This window comes from Drosophila sechellia, chromosome X (genome assembly GCF_004382195.2).
Source record: "Drosophila sechellia strain sech25 chromosome X, ASM438219v1, whole genome shotgun sequence".
Lineage (NCBI taxonomy): Eukaryota > Metazoa > Arthropoda > Insecta > Diptera > Drosophilidae > Drosophila > Drosophila sechellia.
In genome coordinates, this window is record NC_045954.1 from 7361529 (window position 1) to 7379152 (window position 17624).

The 17624-nt window shown below is 44.8% G+C and overlaps 1 protein-coding gene across 3 annotated transcripts in view; it reads left to right on the plus strand.

Annotated features, from left to right (window-relative positions):
- LOC6618996 (homeobox protein cut) overlaps nucleotides 1-17362 on the plus strand; it is a 67159-nt gene extending 49797 nt beyond the window's left edge. Inside the window, exons 3-7 of one of the 3 annotated variants that reach the window (XM_002043205.2) lie at nucleotides 1533-2020; nucleotides 2091-2269; nucleotides 3264-4700; nucleotides 11921-12341; nucleotides 12436-17362. In XM_002043205.2, coding sequence (XP_002043241.1) covers nucleotides 1533-2020; nucleotides 2091-2269; nucleotides 3264-4700; nucleotides 11921-12341; nucleotides 12436-15655 — 5745 coding nt within the window. In that variant the 3' untranslated portion in view covers nucleotides 15656-17362. The remainder of the gene's footprint in view (nucleotides 1-1532; nucleotides 2021-2090; nucleotides 2270-3263; nucleotides 4701-11920; nucleotides 12342-12435) is intronic. The other 2 variants (XM_032724416.1, XM_032724417.1) reach the window with 2 other exon arrangements.
- Nucleotides 17363-17624: the final 262 nt, after the last annotated feature.

A 17624-nucleotide genomic window follows, 5' to 3' on the forward strand; every position in this document is an offset into this window, starting at 1 on the left:
CTGGCTTACCGCACCCATAGGATTTTTATGCAATTAATTTGAGTCGTTTGTCGTCTTGTCATGTCTTCTCCTTCGAAAGGGTGGCTCGTTCAGTAAGTTTGGTATTCTCCGTATCCCGTATGCTAATGAAAAATCGAACACGCATGCCAACATATTCGTTCACCCCATCCGGGGGGCCATACGAAAGGGACAACAACCAAACCCAAGCCGCTTCACATGTCCTGGATCCTTTGATTGATAATAGAATTAACCGGCTGGCGGCTGTTTTGCATTTTTCGCCATGCCACATGGCAATACACGCATGTTGTTGATGCTTTTTTAATGCCAATTATGTGCTATGGTTCTGGCCCATTGTTTATGGCCAATAATCATCAGCGTTCGTTCATGCCCATCCACAAATATTGATAAAATAGACACATGAAGTGGGGCTTGGTTTGGGTTGTGGTGTTCCCATGTTGATGAAATTATTGTTTATGCCCATGTTCGACACAAATCACGCAATGACACGCAAATTCGTAGTTAGAATTATGTTGATTCCTCAACTTATTTATTTGCATATGGGTTAAAGTTTACTCATTGGAACAGCTCGATATTGGTAGTTTTCCTTCGGCGGAGTTATACATAGTTGCCGAAAAGCATTAAAGAAACAATTATGTGACTAGTTTACTAATCAATTTAAATAAAGTCTCCTGGTTATACAATTAAAACTCTTGCCTTATGACAAAGTCACTTTTCATCATCCGACAACCGAGAGATCGATATATTCCAATTTTAGCGTGCGGACAAAGTTTGGTCATGGGACCCGTGGCAGATGCGTCAATTAAAAACCGCGCCGTAAAATTAATTTTAATCACATAATAACAAATACACACACACACACACGCGTGTGTGAAGGAGGATAGGGGGCGGGACACGCCCACCTGCCTGACATTAAAAAATTTCGTTGCATACCACACGGCGCTGTCGAAAAACTTTATCTTGTCAACTTTCACCAAGAAAAGGGGCGTTTTTAAGAGTGGGGGTGGCACGAAAACGAAAATCAAGAAGGGATGAGAGTTTGTGTGTGTGTTGTCGACGCACTTAAGAAAAATTCCCTTGTCAAATTTGCCAATTATCATATTTTCATCAAACAAACAAAGTTCCAAACAAAGCCCACATCGGCAAAGCTGGGGGCGGAATCTTCGTTTGTTAGGCGGCTGGGACTTCACTGTACCTGGCGGCATTTGGCGGTTGGGTGGTTTGTGCCGCCATCACCCATCACTCCCTGACAATCACCGCCGAGCGACATTGACGTCGTTGTTAATTTTATTAAAAATTATTTTATAACTCTCGAGAACTTTTCACGCACACACCCTCGAACGTATGCTCATGTGAGGAAAATGTGTATTTCCCTGAAGGTAAACGATGAAATCACAAGACAACAGCTATCGATGGGAAATGGCAATAACATTAGGAACTTAAGTAACTAAGGAACCCTTTTAAAATCAATAAGAATCAAGGTCTAATCGAAATCTCTACTTTGTTTATTCTAGATCAAAGCACTTCTGGACGAACTGCAGCGCTTGAGGGCGCAGGAGCAGACGCATCTGGTGCAGATCCAGAGACTGGAGGAACATCTTGAGGTCAAGCGTCAGCACATCATTCGATTGGAGGCACGTCTGGATAAGCAGCAAATTAATGAGGCGCTGGCCGAGGCGACCGCTTTGTCAGCTGCCGCTGCAACCAACAACAACAATAATACCCAGAGCAACGACAACAATAAGAAGCTTAATACCGCTGCAGAAAGAGCGATGGATGCGTCATCATCCATTGCCGATCTACCGGAGTCCACAAAGGCTCCAGTTCCGACGGAGGATGACGAAGAAGATGAGGATCAGGCCATGCTGGTGGATTCCGAGGAAGCGGAGGACAAGCGAGAGGACTCACATCACGATGACGACGAAGATGAGGACGAGGATCGGGAGGCGGTCAATGCCACCACAACCGATAGCAACGAGCTCAAAATCAAAAAGGAACAGCAGTAAGTGTACAACTCAGGGGAAAACAAGGCAATTTCCCTTTTAACATTAAAATGCACTTTACACTTTCAGCAGTCCGCTGGATCTGAATGTGCTCAGTCCGAATTCGGCCATTGCTGCTGCAGCTGCGGCCGCCGCTGCCGCCGCCTGCGCTAATGACCCCAACAAATTCCAGGCTCTGCTCATCGAGCGGACCAAAGCCTTGGCCGCAGAGGCGCTCAAGAATGGTGCCAGCGATGCCCTCAGCGAAGGTAAGTCTTGAATTCTCGTCGCAGGTATCAGCTGGGTGGATCGATTAGTAAAATTGAAAGAAACATTTAAAAATAGATTGGCAGAGTTAACGTTCTTCTTTTATTAAGAAATATATTTTTTGATCGCCTAAAGTGCATTCTAAGTCGACTTATAATCGATTCACCCTAGTGCGTACTGTACTTCCGGTTTGTCTTGCCTCTACTTCTTCCTTCCTCTATCCTGCTTCCTCCGCTTGTCCGATATTTCTTGGTTTATCAATCGCTTTGATTTGGAACCGACGGCGTCTACATGCTGTATTTCTTGATTTATTTTTTTTATGGTTTATTTGACCGCTTATCGCCGGCGGAGGATAAACCGTCCGGAGAAGAAGGAGCATAATTATTTTATGGGGTGGGGGCGGTGAGATGAGGAGGGGTTTCAATAAAGGCAGACGGCGCCAGATTTTATGGGCTTAAAAGGCAAACAGCTCTCGTTTTCTTTTTCCTTTTTACTTGCCTTTCATTTCCACCTCTGACAAAATATTTGCATCGAGCGAATGTGAGCGTTCGATGGTTATTGTTGCTGTTGTTATTTTGTTGATATCAATGTTATCGTTGTTGTTGTTGTTAATGAAGTTGATGTTGTTGTTAAGTTCTGCATGTTTATCGATAGCAGAACGACACACTCCATCTCTCACATCGCTATTTTCAATCATAAATCGTTTTAATATGTCATATTCATATATATATATATTTATACATATATACTCCAACACACCAGAGATTCTTTGTTATTTTGTTGCATTAAATTGGCAAGAAAAAAATCGAGAAAACAAATTGATAAATACAAATTTCGCTGTGAAAAAAACAAAGAACTGGCTAAAAACAAATTTTGATTAATTTTTGGCGTTATGTTCCATGGATGTTGTTGACCAAATATACAATAAGAAACATATGCTCTTGCTTTAAAAAGCAGCAACAACAAATAGCCCCATTTGTTTGTTGTTATCCCCAGAAACCAACCGAAATCATGAAGACGAAGACGAAGTGTCGCCAGCAGCAACTGCAACTGCAACACTCGCAACGCCTGCAACAGTGGCAACACCAATTGAAACACTGGCCACCGATTCGGAAGCAAAAGTCAGCAATGACATGGCGACCAAGCAGGAAATCGAAGAAGTGGATGATGAGGATGCCACCGACGAACCGGTAATCCTGCCGGAGCAACTAGTCAACGACTATTGGCGACGGGGCTTTGTCGAATCAGGGAATAACACTAATACGAGCACTGCTGCAATGCCAGGGAGCAAAACGCCAACAATTTATCAAAATTTTAAGGTCGAGCAGCAGGCACAGTTGCTGCCGCCACCGCCGCCGCCACCACCACCCCCGCAGCAACAAAATCAACAGCAGCAACAACAACATCTACACTTTTCACAGCAACAACAACAACAACATCAGCAGCAGCAGCAACATGGACCATCGTCCACAGCCCTGCTTAGTCAACTGGTTAACTCAGCATTTTCCAACTCTTCCAACTCTTCTCGCCTAGATGCCCACCATCAGCAGCACCACCAACAGCAGCACCACCACCAGCAACAACACCACCAGCAACAGCACCTCCACCAGCAACATCACCATCACCTGCAACAACCAAGCAGCGGCAGCAACAGCAATCCAGCGAACAACGACCACCATCATGGACACCATTTGCATGGCCATGGCTTGCTGCATTCTTCGGCGGCGCACCATCTGCACCACCAGACGACCGAATCCAATTCGAATTCGAGTACACCCACAGCGGCGGGAAATAACAATGGTAGCAACAACAGCTCCAGCAACACAAATGCTAATAGTACCGCTCAATTGGCCGCCAGTTTGGCCAGTACACTCAATGGCAGCAAGTCCCTGATGCAGGAGGATAGCAATGGCTTGGCCGCCGCCGCCATGGCGGCTCATGCCCAACATGCGGCAGCCTTGGGACCAGGATTTTTGCCCGGCCTGCCAGCCTTTCAGTTTGCCGCCGCCCAAGTGGCCGCCGGTGGCGATGGACGGGGTCATTACCGTTTCGCCGACTCGGAACTGCAATTGCCACCGGGTGCTTCGATGGCCGGTCGTCTTGGAGAATCGCTCATACCCAAGGGTGATCCCATGGAGGCCAAGCTTCAGGAGATGTTGCGCTACAACATGGACAAGTACGCCAATCAGGCGCTGGATACCCTGCACATTTCGCGACGTGTCCGCGAACTGCTATCTGTGCACAACATTGGCCAGCGACTATTTGCGAAATACATACTGGGTCTGTCACAGGGCACCGTTTCCGAGCTGCTGAGCAAACCCAAGCCGTGGGACAAGTTGACGGAGAAGGGACGCGATAGCTACCGTAAAATGCACGCCTGGGCCTGTGACGATAATGCCGTCATGCTGCTCAAATCGCTGATACCCAAGAAAGGTGAGTGGATTAGCCTGTAAGCGGGGCGGATATATGTATGGTATATTTAAACGGGCTTTGCAAGTTGGACAGCTGGGCGTGGCGCGAAAGTTGCAATGCTGTCCAACTTAATGTAGCATATACATACATTCATACATACATATATTACTATACCTATTTTATAGAACCTTCTATTGGACTGGATATTCCGTATTATCAGTTCATTGAACTAGTTTCAAAACCACTATGGCCCGATTGAAAACCTTAGACTTTGACCGATTGAAGAGAATCCTTCAGCTCGAACTTCAAACGATGTCCTCTCTCCTTTTTTAGCTTTCTTATTTTTCTCATATTCCTGCGGCTTTTGGCGTTTTTCATTTCGTTTGGCCGGCGGCCAAAACATTAAATTGTGAAATTTTAATTATTTTTGATTTTTGCGTATAATCAACGTGCCAACAGCAGCCACACAGAGCACCAGCAGCAGCGACAACAAACTTGACGACGCCATTTTCTGAGGAGGAGGAGGAGGATGGTGGTGGCGGCGGCGGTATTGGAAGCAGTGGTGGCCCAGGGGGAGGGGGGCGTGGCGGACCAAAAAGAGACATTTGCGGTGCAGTTGGAGCGGCCATTTGGCTGTCGCCATAAATTTCGGCAAATTCGCACATTAGGCGTGAAAATGAACAGGAATTCGTTTCAGTTTGTCTCGTTTTTCGATCTAATATTTTTTGTGTTTAATTTTTAGTTCTTGTATTTGTTGATCATGTCTGAGCATAGCTAAAAGTAACAACTTTTACTTATTAAATATGCCATTTTAAAGTACACAAAAAATTTGTTATTTCCCGCAACATGTTAGCTTATTTAGTATCACTTACCCCAATGTCTGCTCTTGTTATCTAGTTGTCTTGGTTTCCCGCTCCCTTATTGATTAGTCATCAATTTTATGTCCGTAAAACTTTCTGGCAGCGCAAAAAGCGAAAATATGTCAATGCAAAAGTATGTTTAAAGTGCTAGCACGCATTCGGAACCCCCTTTCGGTCGACGCCCCTTCCTCACCTGCTGCAAAGTTAATCAAATGTGTGTGACTGTGCGTGTGTGTGTTGGTCTAAGTGCATGCAAATGTTGACAATTAATTTATGACGATTACTCATGGCAGCTAAACTAACTCTGACTGTTTATAAAGAAGAATTGCTGATGGCAGGGCGGGGGTTTAAAGTTGCCCAGCAGAGGGTTAAGAGTGAGATGAGGGGTGCGGGATCCAAAGGCTAAAGTGCAACCGAGGTTATTTGACTTTTTTTTCAACTTAACGTTGCTAATTATAGGCAAACATATACGAAGAGTTGTGCCAGAGGATCGTAGATTCTCAAAGATTATTCTTATTCAATTAATTAGCATTTATCAACTTCATCTTTAATCGACTTTTTTTCTAAGTGAACTCTCTCCCCCCTCTGGGCATCCATCTAAGCTCCCTCTCTAATGTGCGCCCCTGTCAACTCTGTTGGCTAACAATACTTTGAAGTCATTGTGGCAAAAGTTAACCCAGGATGCGCGTCAATGAATTTTGAATTGTAATTGTTTAAAGCGCGTTATGAACGAAACCGCTAAAATAGGTGGACATAAGGTGCGGTTTGGGGGAAAGTGGGTGCTAAAGGTGGTTACAAAAAAATGGGGAGGAGGAGCTGGTTCGACGCGACGACTGCCGTGACAATTGGTCTGTGAAAGGCTTAAAACAAAATAAAACAGAAAAAAATGGTAAAAAAAAATAACCATACATATAGCGAACAACGTGAAGTTAAATTAAATGTAAACAACAACCAGCGATGACGACGACAACAACAACAACAACAACAATAGTAATAACAACAACAGTAACAACAACAACAAATACCAACTGCAACGGACTTCAACGAGGCATGCAAAACGTTGACGTGCCGAGCGTTTGAAGTCGTCTTTGTGGCTGGCCAAAAAGAGGGTGGTACTGGGTGGTTGTGGGTGGCATACCACTGCAGGGTAGGCATAGCACCACTAGCTCGAAGCAAAAGTTTTTGCGTTTTCGGTTTGTTTTCCTATTTCTTTGCTGGCTTCTATTTTTGCTGTTTCTTTTTTTATACATTTAACGACAATTGTTGCATATTAAACTGCAAGCGCAGGGTTAACGTTTTGCGGAGGACGAGTTGAAATATCGATAATGGGTTAGGGCTATAGAATTCTATGATTTTAAGCTGGGCCAATCGAATATTAATACTTGTATTAAGCTGCTTTCACATAAAAAATAAGATCAATAATTAACAAACGGTTTGATTTTTTTCCGTGCTCCCAGGTCAATTCCCTTTTTTCCTTCGTTTCTTCCCCTGCGAGTAAAGTTTGCTTAAAAACCACAAACGCACAAAAACTGTTGACAGGACTTTGGATATAGAAAAAAGTAGCAAAATAGGATAGACCGGGGGAGATTTAAGTGCTCAATTGAAACTCGTTTAGCATGGCGCTCAAAGCCAAGGCAAATACAGCGCAAAAAAAAATAGAAAGAAAGAAATTACGCGGCGTATACGTAATGACAAAAGCGGAGCGTGGAGTTCAGAGGAGTCGAAAGGCGGAAAAGAGGAAGGCAAACGGAGCCATTATAGCAGCTAATAATACTAGCATATTAACACATAATTTTCAGCAGGCACCGCCGTTGTCATTTATTTGCTTTTAGCCAGGCCAACTCGGGCCAAGACAAAAAAAAAAAGAAAAGCAAAGAGAGTGCGAGTGCGAGTGCCTAAGAATAGAACCAAAAACACAACGCACACGGTATTCGACAAAACAAAAGCATTCCAAACGCCAAAAGATGCGGCTGAGTAAAAACAAAAAGAAAAATAAAAAAGCTAGGCAGACTGCCACACATTCATTTGCGGCCGCTTCACAAATTATTTGTCACAAGCCATAAAGCGGGCTAAAAGTGTGTGTGTGTGTGTGTTGATGCCACACGAAGAAAATGAAACAAATGCTGGGAGATATTGCTCTGACTAAGTGACCAACGGGGCGTATCAATTCCTTCGCTTTTACGCGATTCTTGGCCCCCTCTCGATTGTATTTCATTTTATTTGATTTTATTTATACACATTAAAGACAGGTACAGTGCTAGGGATGCGCATATGCCGATAGGGTGGTTAGCACTAATATATCGAATATACCATTTCAAAATACAAGAATATGTAATATATCCATTTGTATTATCGAAACTATACTCAGCTAGCGATCTTTTAGTGACATCCCTAATGCACTAACACTTGGCAATGCAGCCATTAAAATATTGTTCATTGAGTGGCATCGCATAAGTGTGGCGACTCATTGCGGTAACAAAAACAGACAGATGAGGTGGTTTTTCTTTTGGGGGGAGCCGTTGGATTTGACTGCGTGGGCCGGCCAAACAATATGCATAAATTAGCATAAAGCTCGCTCAACAATTTTTATAAGTCTGACGATCGCCAGCAACAACAAGAGCAGGCAACGAGTAGCGCAGATAAAATTTATTTTATTTTGAATTTCTTTGATATCTTTTGTGATGAACGAAATGAGGCAATCAGGAATGAAAGAGCCGCGGCCGAAGAGTAATGGCCTCCGATCAGGGAGTTCTAATAATTTGATGAGGACTAACCGAAAAATACTGTAATAAAAAGATAAATAACAGAAAAAATAAGCAGACAAACGGAAACTTTTTAAGCCCACCGCCACACACTCGCACACACTCACACCAACCAACCAAATTAATGTTGCACATGTCGTGTTCGTGCTTGATTTTTGTGCTTTTTATTTTGCATATAAGGCAGCTAATTACTTTGTAATGAACTTTGACAACAGCAGCGAAGGATGGTGGCCAGGGGAGTGGTCTGAAAGGTGGAAGAACAAAGCGAAATCATGACGAAAACAAATTAAAATGCAAGACAAAGTTGCTGCACGTTACCCATTCCATCCATACATCGAATTCTCCTGGCTGCTGCCGCCTCTGCCTCAGTCTCAGTCTCTCCCCCCGACCCAGTGCCCTAGCCTTCTCTTTCGCACCACCCTCTGGCTGTCTCTGTCTCTCATATTTTCTGCCTAATTGCAAGACAAACAATGAGTGCGAAGGTGCCATTGGAACGGGTTAAATGGCAAAGAAGCGTTTTTTATTTTTTGATAACAGGTGACGACCCTGTCTCCATACTCTGCAGTGCGAATGGGCCCACATTCGTTCGTATACCCCGCTTCCTATCCTGTCGAAAATCTTCAATTCGCCATGCTACGTTTGGTTTCTGCTCAGCTAGAAGAAGAAGCCTCCAATTTCGTTTCCAATTCCATTTGAAAGTACTTCCTTACCCTCTCCAAGCCCCACTTGGCCTTGTCTTCAGTTTTTTTTTTTTTTTTTAAATTGACACTTCTGCTAATACACAAGAGCAACTGACAAAGTGCGGGGTGGCGGATGGGGGTTTTCGAAAAACGGGGCCCAAAGGAGTCACTGAGTGGGGGAAAAGGAAAAACAAATGACTGGCATTTTAATTAGAAAATTTTTCTTGCAATTAATGCAAATTGCGTGCGTGTGCCAATTTCAATGTGCCGTTCAATTCCGTCCTCCTATATTTTCCCCCTCATATACATATTTATACATACATAACCCTTTCAGATCGACGCGACATGTTGAAGTACGATTACATATTTGTGTGCTGGCAAATATTTATTGTATTAGAATAAAAAACAAACGAATCAACCCCAAGGCTCCAAGACCTTCTGGAGCTGAAGCAGCCACTTCACTCTACTGTCTGGGCTCCTGCTCCTGGGTTCTTCGTCCTCTGATTTGTTATAAAAGGCAAATATTCATCAAGCAAATTGCGAGGGTGGGGGTCAGAACGAGGAAAGGGAGGGGCACAAAGATGGGATAGATTGTCATATAAAAATATACGATATATATATATTTGGTATGTGCTAGACAAATATGATAGCTCATATCTGGTGCGCATATTTCCCCCGTCCGATTGCCGGTCCGAAATCCCTTTGAATGACAATTTGGTCAACATGTTCCTCTCTAATAAATTACAAAACAAAAAATCCAAACAGCATCTGGGGAGGGAGAACGAATGGTGTGGGTTACACAACACACAACGGAAAAAATAATGTAAATCGCAGACAAAAAAGTGGCCAACGGTAACGACAAATATATATCCATATCTGCTGCCTCCAACTACCGAAAAACCTCGCTATCTATATCTCCATATATATATATATATATAGTAAAAAGTTGAATGATGGCCATAAAGGATGGCAGCGAAAGTTGGGCCAAAAAACTGCGGGCAACTTCAGGAATATAGGATGGTTTGGTTGGGGGGCGACAGCTTTGTCTGCTCAGCAAATGAAATGCGCCACGTGAGACTCTTAAATTTTTGCCAAAATATTAAAATGATGGCTATAAATAAAAATGGAAATCGGGTAACAAATGCTCGGGGTTTCCTTATTGGCGTTTGGCTGTGTTAAATTAACTCCTGAGTTCGAAAATGAAGCAAGACATAGTTTTAGAAAAAACAATTTCCCATACGTAGCCCAGCTTTAAAGCAACCTACTAGAGTAGCAGTAGTCCTTCCAACACATCCCAAACCACATTTATCCAGCTGGCCACAATCATCCACTAAGACCGCTTAAGCTGTCTGTGTCTGACCATCGCCATACCATCGCTTTGTTCGATCCCATCTCTGGTCTGGGTCATTCCAGGTGTCATCAATGTCATCTTCGACTTTATAACACAAAAACACTTTGTAATCCCCAAATGAAGCGACGACAAGGAGTCCATACATAAAGAAAAAAATTCCCACAAAATCGTTTTTCCAATTTTTATTCCATGGAAACGAGAGCAAAAACCAAATGGGAGTGGAGTATCTATTGTAGTTGGCCATTTTATCGCCCTTATCCATCTACTCTCGTATCTGGGGAGTTCAGGCCCATACTATCACCCTATTTTTCAAATCTCTCGCTTCAATGGCTGTCAGCCAGGATGTTGAGCGGAGGAAAGAGGAAACGTTACCCGGTGCCTGGACATTTGTCATTCATGTGTTGATTTCCGTTTCCGCTAGCGTCCGATTCTTGCAGTTTTATTTGCGGCCAAGTGTTTGCTTCTTTGGGCATCGATTATGCTTGGCAATTGTAAAGCGATTTTCAGTTATTTCATTTCGCTGCCCATTCCCCAGCTTCAGCTCTCCGCATTGCGTTCCATTCCGCTGAACGTGTGCGGCTGATTGATGTTTTTGCTGTGGCAGCCACAAAAACATGCCGCAGGACATCACACAGGAAATTCAATGGTCCCTGCTCGGGCGCCACGCCAAGTCCGGGTTTGGGTATGTCCCTGCCCGGTCGCCATATCAAAGTATCACAGTGTGCATGTGGGTGGCTCGAACCACTTGTGTGATTATTTTGCAATTTACCACTCGATTCTCTGTCACGAGAAGCAAAAAGTCAAAAAGCAAAACGCTTCTCCATTTCGTTTTCAATTGAATTTCAGCAAAACAATTTTCAGTTTTACAATTTTTTCAAGCCCCTCCCATTCGCACTTTTTTTTTTTTTTGCATTTCCTCCGACCGCTCTCAATTGCAATTGAATTCATTCATTTATTCATTTCGTTTCGTTTATTCAACTCCTGGACGCTCGCTTCGATGAGCATTTCCCTGGGTTTGAGGCCAGGCGCGTGCCAAATTAGCGCAACGCTTTTGCATCGAACAACTATTTGAGGTCCAGAGTTGGATGGGAAAACTCAGGTTTGGGGATGTACAAAAATAAAATAACACGAATTTACACGAATATTTTTTTGTACACCATTCATGAGCACCGTTTGTGTTTGTGTTTGTGCTTGCTTGCTGGTTATAATTGAGCCGCCCCATGCCCCTTGGGGCATTCGAAATTTCTGTCAGTGCATTGGCTAGGCGGTTGGGCAAGAGGCGTGGCATTTGGTGGACACTTGGCGGGACCCTTTCAACTGCAGCGCCGCTTTATGGCCGCAAATTCGCTTTGGCTTTTTGAACGCTTTATGGCTTAATTGGTTTCGGTCTGGTTTGGGTTCCAGGTCCCACGTCCCAGGTCCCAGGTTCATGTCCTCTTCCACTTCCATGTCTATGTCCTGCCAATCGAGCGAGCATACCCCATATAAATGATCCGGCTTGGCATAAATTTTTACAGCATTTAATGGGCTTTACGAGCATCTACCTCCTACTAATCTGGAATATCATCCATCTTCTTCGTCTTTGCAGATTCTGGACTGCCGCAGTATGCTGGTCGTGGAGCCGGCGGCGCTGGCGGCGATGATTCCATGTCCGAGGATCGGATAGCACATATCCTCAGCGAAGCCTCTTCGCTGATGAAACAGAGCAGTGTGGCCCAGCATCGGGAGCAGGAGCGTCGCAGTCACGGCGGCGAGGATTCACACAGCAACGAGGACAGCAAATCGCCACCGCAGAGCTGCACGTCGCCGTTCTTCAAGGTGGAACAACAGCTGAAGCAGCACCAGCATCTTAATCCCGAGCAGGCTGCTGCCGCTCAGCAAAGGGAAAGGGAACGCGAGCAACGAGAACGGGAGCAGCAGCAGCGACTGCGGCACGACGACCAGGACAAGATGGCTCGTCTCTACCAGGAACTGATTGCACGCACCCCGCGTGAGACGGCTTTTCCAAGGTATGTTTACTCGTGGTTTTTAGAGTATAAGACTGATTTTCATTTGTTGAACAGTATGCAAAACATTAAACTGGTGTATCTGTTTCTCCCATAGCTTTCTCTTCTCACCCTCGCTATTTGGAGGAGCCGCTGGCATGCCAGGAGCAGCCAGCAATGCCTTTCCCGCCATGGCCGATGAAAATATGCGTCACGTCTTTGAACGTGAGATTGCCAAGCTGCAGCAGCACCAACAGCAACAACAAGCTGCCCAGGCTCAGGCACAGTTCCCCAACTTCTCGAGCCTGATGGCTCTGCAACAGCAGGTCCTCAACGGAGCCCAGGATCTCTCGTTAGCTGCCGCTGCAGCCAAGGACATCAAGTTGAACGGTCAGCGATCCTCGTTGGAGCACAGTGCCGGCAGCAGCAGTTGTTCAAAAGATGGCGAACGAGATGATGCGTATCCAAGTTCCCTTCATGGTCGCAAATCCGAGGGAGGTGGCACACCCGCACCACCTGCCCCACCATCTGGCCCAGGAGCCGGAGCAGGAGCCCCACCCACAGCAGCACCACCAACCGGGGGTGCCAGCAGCAATTCGGCAGCACCCAGTCCGCTAAGCAATTCAATCCTTCCACCGGCATTGAGCAGCCAAGGTGAGGAGTTTGCCGCGACAGCAAGTCCTTTGCAGCGAATGGCCTCGATCACCAATTCACTGATTACCCAACCCCCGGTGACGCCGCACCACAGTACGCCACAGCGACCCACCAAGGCGGTTCTGCCACCGATCACCCAGCAACAGTTCGATATGTTCAACAACCTTAACACCGAGGATATAGTCAGACGTGTGAAGGAGGCCCTGTCGCAGTACTCCATCTCCCAGCGATTGTTCGGCGAGTCCGTGCTGGGTTTGTCGCAGGGATCGGTCTCCGATTTACTGGCTAGACCCAAGCCATGGCACATGCTCACTCAAAAGGGACGTGAACCCTTCATTCGCATGAAGATGTTCCTGGAGGATGAGAACGCGGTGCACAAACTGGTGGCCAGTCAATACAAGATTGCCCCCGAGAAGCTAATGCGAACGGGCAGTTACAGTGGAAGTCCGCAGATGCCACAGGGATTGGCAAGCAAAATGCAGGCTGCATCCTTGCCCATGCAGAAGATGATGAGCGAACTCAAGCTGCAGGAACCAGCACAAGCGCAGCACTTGATGCAGCAAATGCAGGCGGCGGCCATGTCGGCAGCAATGCAGCAGCAGCAAGTGGCGCAAGCGCAGCAGCAGGCTCAGCAGGCGCAACAGGCACAACAGCATTTGCAGCAGCAGGCGCAGCAGCATTTGCAGCAGCAGCAACATCTCGCCCAGCAGCAACACCCCCATCAGCAGCACCATCAAGCAGCCGCTGCGGCTGCCGCATTGCACCACCAAAGCATGCTTCTGACCTCGCCCGGACTGCCACCCCAGCATGCCATCAGCCTGCCACCTTCAGCGGGTGGAGCCCAACCAGGTGGTCCTGGTGGTAATCAGGGTAGCTCAAATCCCTCAAACAGCGAAAAGAAACCCATGCTGATGCCGGTTCATGGCACTAATGCCATGAGAAGTTTGCACCAGCACATGTCGCCCACCGTTTACGAAATGGCCGCTTTAACCCAAGATCTGGACACCCACGACATCACCACCAAGATCAAGGAGGCGTTGTTGGCCAACAATATTGGCCAGAAAATATTTGGCGAAGCCGTTTTGGGACTTTCCCAGGGATCCGTATCTGAGCTGCTGAGCAAACCGAAGCCCTGGCACATGCTCTCCATCAAGGGCAGGGAACCCTTCATCCGGATGCAATTGTGGCTCAGTGATGCCAACAATGTGGAACGATTGCAGTTGCTGAAGAATGAGCGACGCGAGGCCAGCAAACGAAGGAGGAGCACGGGCCCGAACCAACAGGACAATAGTAGCGATACCTCCAGCAATGATACCAATGACTTCTATACCAGCAGTCCGGGTCCAGGATCCGTCGGTTCGGGTGTCGGTGGTGCTCCGCCGAGCAAAAAGCAGCGTGTCCTCTTCTCCGAGGAGCAAAAGGAGGCACTTCGTCTGGCATTCGCCTTGGATCCGTATCCAAATGTGGGCACCATCGAGTTTCTGGCCAATGAGTTGGGCTTGGCAACGCGGACGATCACCAACTGGTTCCACAATCATCGCATGCGATTGAAGCAACAGGTGCCACACGGACCTGCCGGTCAAGATAATCCGATACCGAGTCGCGAAAGTACCAGTGCCACGCCCTTCGATCCCGTCCAATTCCGCATTCTGCTGCAGCAGCGTCTACTGGAGCTCCACAAGGAACGAATGGGCATGAGCGGTGCCCCCATTCCCTATCCGCCGTACTTTGCTGCCGCTGCCATTTTGGGCCGCAGTCTGGCGGGGATTCCCGGTGCGGCAGCGGCCGCAGGAGCAGCTGCAGCAGCCGCCGCAGTTGGCGCCTCTGGCGGTGATGAGTTGCAGGCCCTGAATCAGGCCTTCAAGGAGCAGATGAGCGGTCTGGATCTGTCGATGCCCACCTTAAAGCGGGAACGCAGCGATGACTATCAGGACGATCTGGAACTGGAGGGCGGTGGCCACAATCTTAGCGACAACGAATCGCTGGAGGGTCAGGAGACGGAGGACAAGACCACCGACTACGAGAAGGTACTGCACAAATCCGCTTTGGCCGCTGCCGCCGCTTACATGTCCAATGCAGTGCGGAGCTCACGACGAAAGCCAGCTGCCCCACAGTGGGTCAATCCCGCCGGAGCGGTGACCAATCCAAGTGCTGTAGTTGCAGCCGTTGCTGCGGCCGCAGCTGCCGCGGCGGACAATGAACGAATCATCAACGGGGTGTGCGTGATGCAGGCCTCCGAGTACGGCCGCGATGATACTGATAGCAACAAGCCAACGGACGGCGGCAACGATTCCGATCATGAGCACGCCCAGCTGGAGATCGATCAGCGTTTCATGGAACCGGAGGTGCACATCAAACAGGAAGAGGACGACGATGAGGAGCAATCGGGATCGGTTAATCTGGACAACGAGGACAATGCGACTAGCGAGCAAAAACTGAAGGTGATCAACGAGGAGAAGCTGCGAATGGTCCGAGTTCGCCGGCTGAGCAGCACTGGTGGAGGTTCCTCTGAGGAAATGCCAGCTCCCCTCGCACCACCGCCTCCTCCACCAGCAACTTCTTCTTCTATCGTCAGTGGAGAAAGCACCACCAGCAGCAGCAGTAGTAGCAGCAGCAACACCAGCAGCAGCACACCAGCGGTAACGACTGTAGCTGCAACTGCGGCAGCCGGTTGGAACTATTAAAGTAAAACAATTAACAGAACTAAATATGAATTCAGTGCAATGTGTAGAGAAGCGGAGATGAAAACGCGTTTACTTGTGATTAAGTTTGAATGTTTAAGCGATGTGAGGACCCAGGAGATATGCATACATACATATAAATAGCACTTAGGCTTTAGAAAACTATATTTTTTTTTGTTTTTTTTTTTATTAAACATTAACTACTAAATATAGGCGTTAGTTGTAGCCGTTAAGGTAGCCTTAGGTTGAGGAGTTGTAATAGTTGTAGCTAAAAGTTTAGAGACGCTATGCGATGATGATAATTATGATGAGAGAGCAGCGCAAAAGTATTAATGAGAAAATAAACCCCATTTAAGAACCCCGACTTGCCGAAGAACTTTAACCAAAATGTCGAGATCCGATTGATAGTGAAAGATTTGATCTTGCAAAGATTTTCGATTTCGATTTTTCGATTTGTTTCTACTTGAAGACTGTAAGCAAAGGCGGTAGGATTGATAACTACAAACGTAATTCTATTCTACATACATTTTTTTTGAGAAACTATTATATAATTATTAGCAGTTTAGCTGGTTAAGTGTATATAAATAATTAAATGAATGATGATGACGATTGATGGTGTACATAGATTTCTCGCGAGGCATGATCTTGCTGTCGTTCTTCCTAAAAAAAATCCTACCTTCTACCACCCTCAGCAACCGACTTGTTTAACTATCTTTTGATCTCAAGCAAAAAACAAAACAAAACTAATACGAAACGAAAAAAAAACAATGCAGAAATTGAAAGGGAAATGTGGAAGGCATGGAGTAAAAATCCAAAGTAAAAGATAGTTAAAAGAAAGCTGAATTGCAGCGAGCAGAAAAGTTTTCCCCTATTTAGTTGCCCAAATTAAATATAAATATGTCGATGAGGAAAGGAAAGGCAAATCGAGAAAAAAATATATAACAATAATCTTTGTAAATTCTGAATTTACATAAAAAATCACACACATAAAATACACCTACACAACAAAAACAAACACACAAATTGAGTAATTCATAATTATAGCAAAAATAAACATGCAAAATGCACTAAATTATTTATAATCTAATTATTCTATACATAATTATATATGATTATACATATGCATATAAAGCGAAAAATGGAAAATTTATCAACTTAGCCTAACGGTAATTTAAATTTGCATTAAACCCTAGCATAAATAACAACAATTTTTTTCTGTGAATCTAAAATATTTAAAGATACAAATTAAAAACACAAACCGCATATCGTACTAAAGGAATTACACAAAAGAAAAAATATAAAAAAAAATAAGAAATCGATAAGCTAAGACAGCCAATTTTTTTTTGCCTAGATCTTAAGTTTACAACGTAATCGTAATATTAAATAAATTACAAAATAAACAAACAAAAAAATAAAAAATAATCTGTTTTCCTATATGAACAAGAGACAACATAGAAAACCAAGAAGAGCAAAAAAACAAATTTTAAGAAATATTTAAACCTTTTTTTTCCTAGGCTAAATGTTTAAGCTAAACAAAAAACAGATTTCTCAAACCAAAAAAGCTAAATAAATTAAAATTACACGAAACCATTTTTGCATAGGCCCAAAATTTGCCGCGTTATTATTATTATTATTACATACATGTATATGAGACGAGTAATAAAGAGAAACAAATTACCAACATATACCAAACACATTTCAAAAACCTTAAAAAAAAAACAATTTGCGAAATTTATACAAGAAACAAAACACGAAACAACTAAAAATATTTTTAAAAAATATGCAAACAACTTTTGCCCGCTGTCAGCGAAATTTGTTACGATCTTCTTAAAATTATTATTATTTTTATCTTTTCCTCCTGTTTGCGTTTAAGTTATCGAGTTAAATACTTTGCATTTTCATACGCTTTAGCTAATGAATAAATTACATCTATATGGATATGAGATAAACAAGTAATAAATAAATATATATA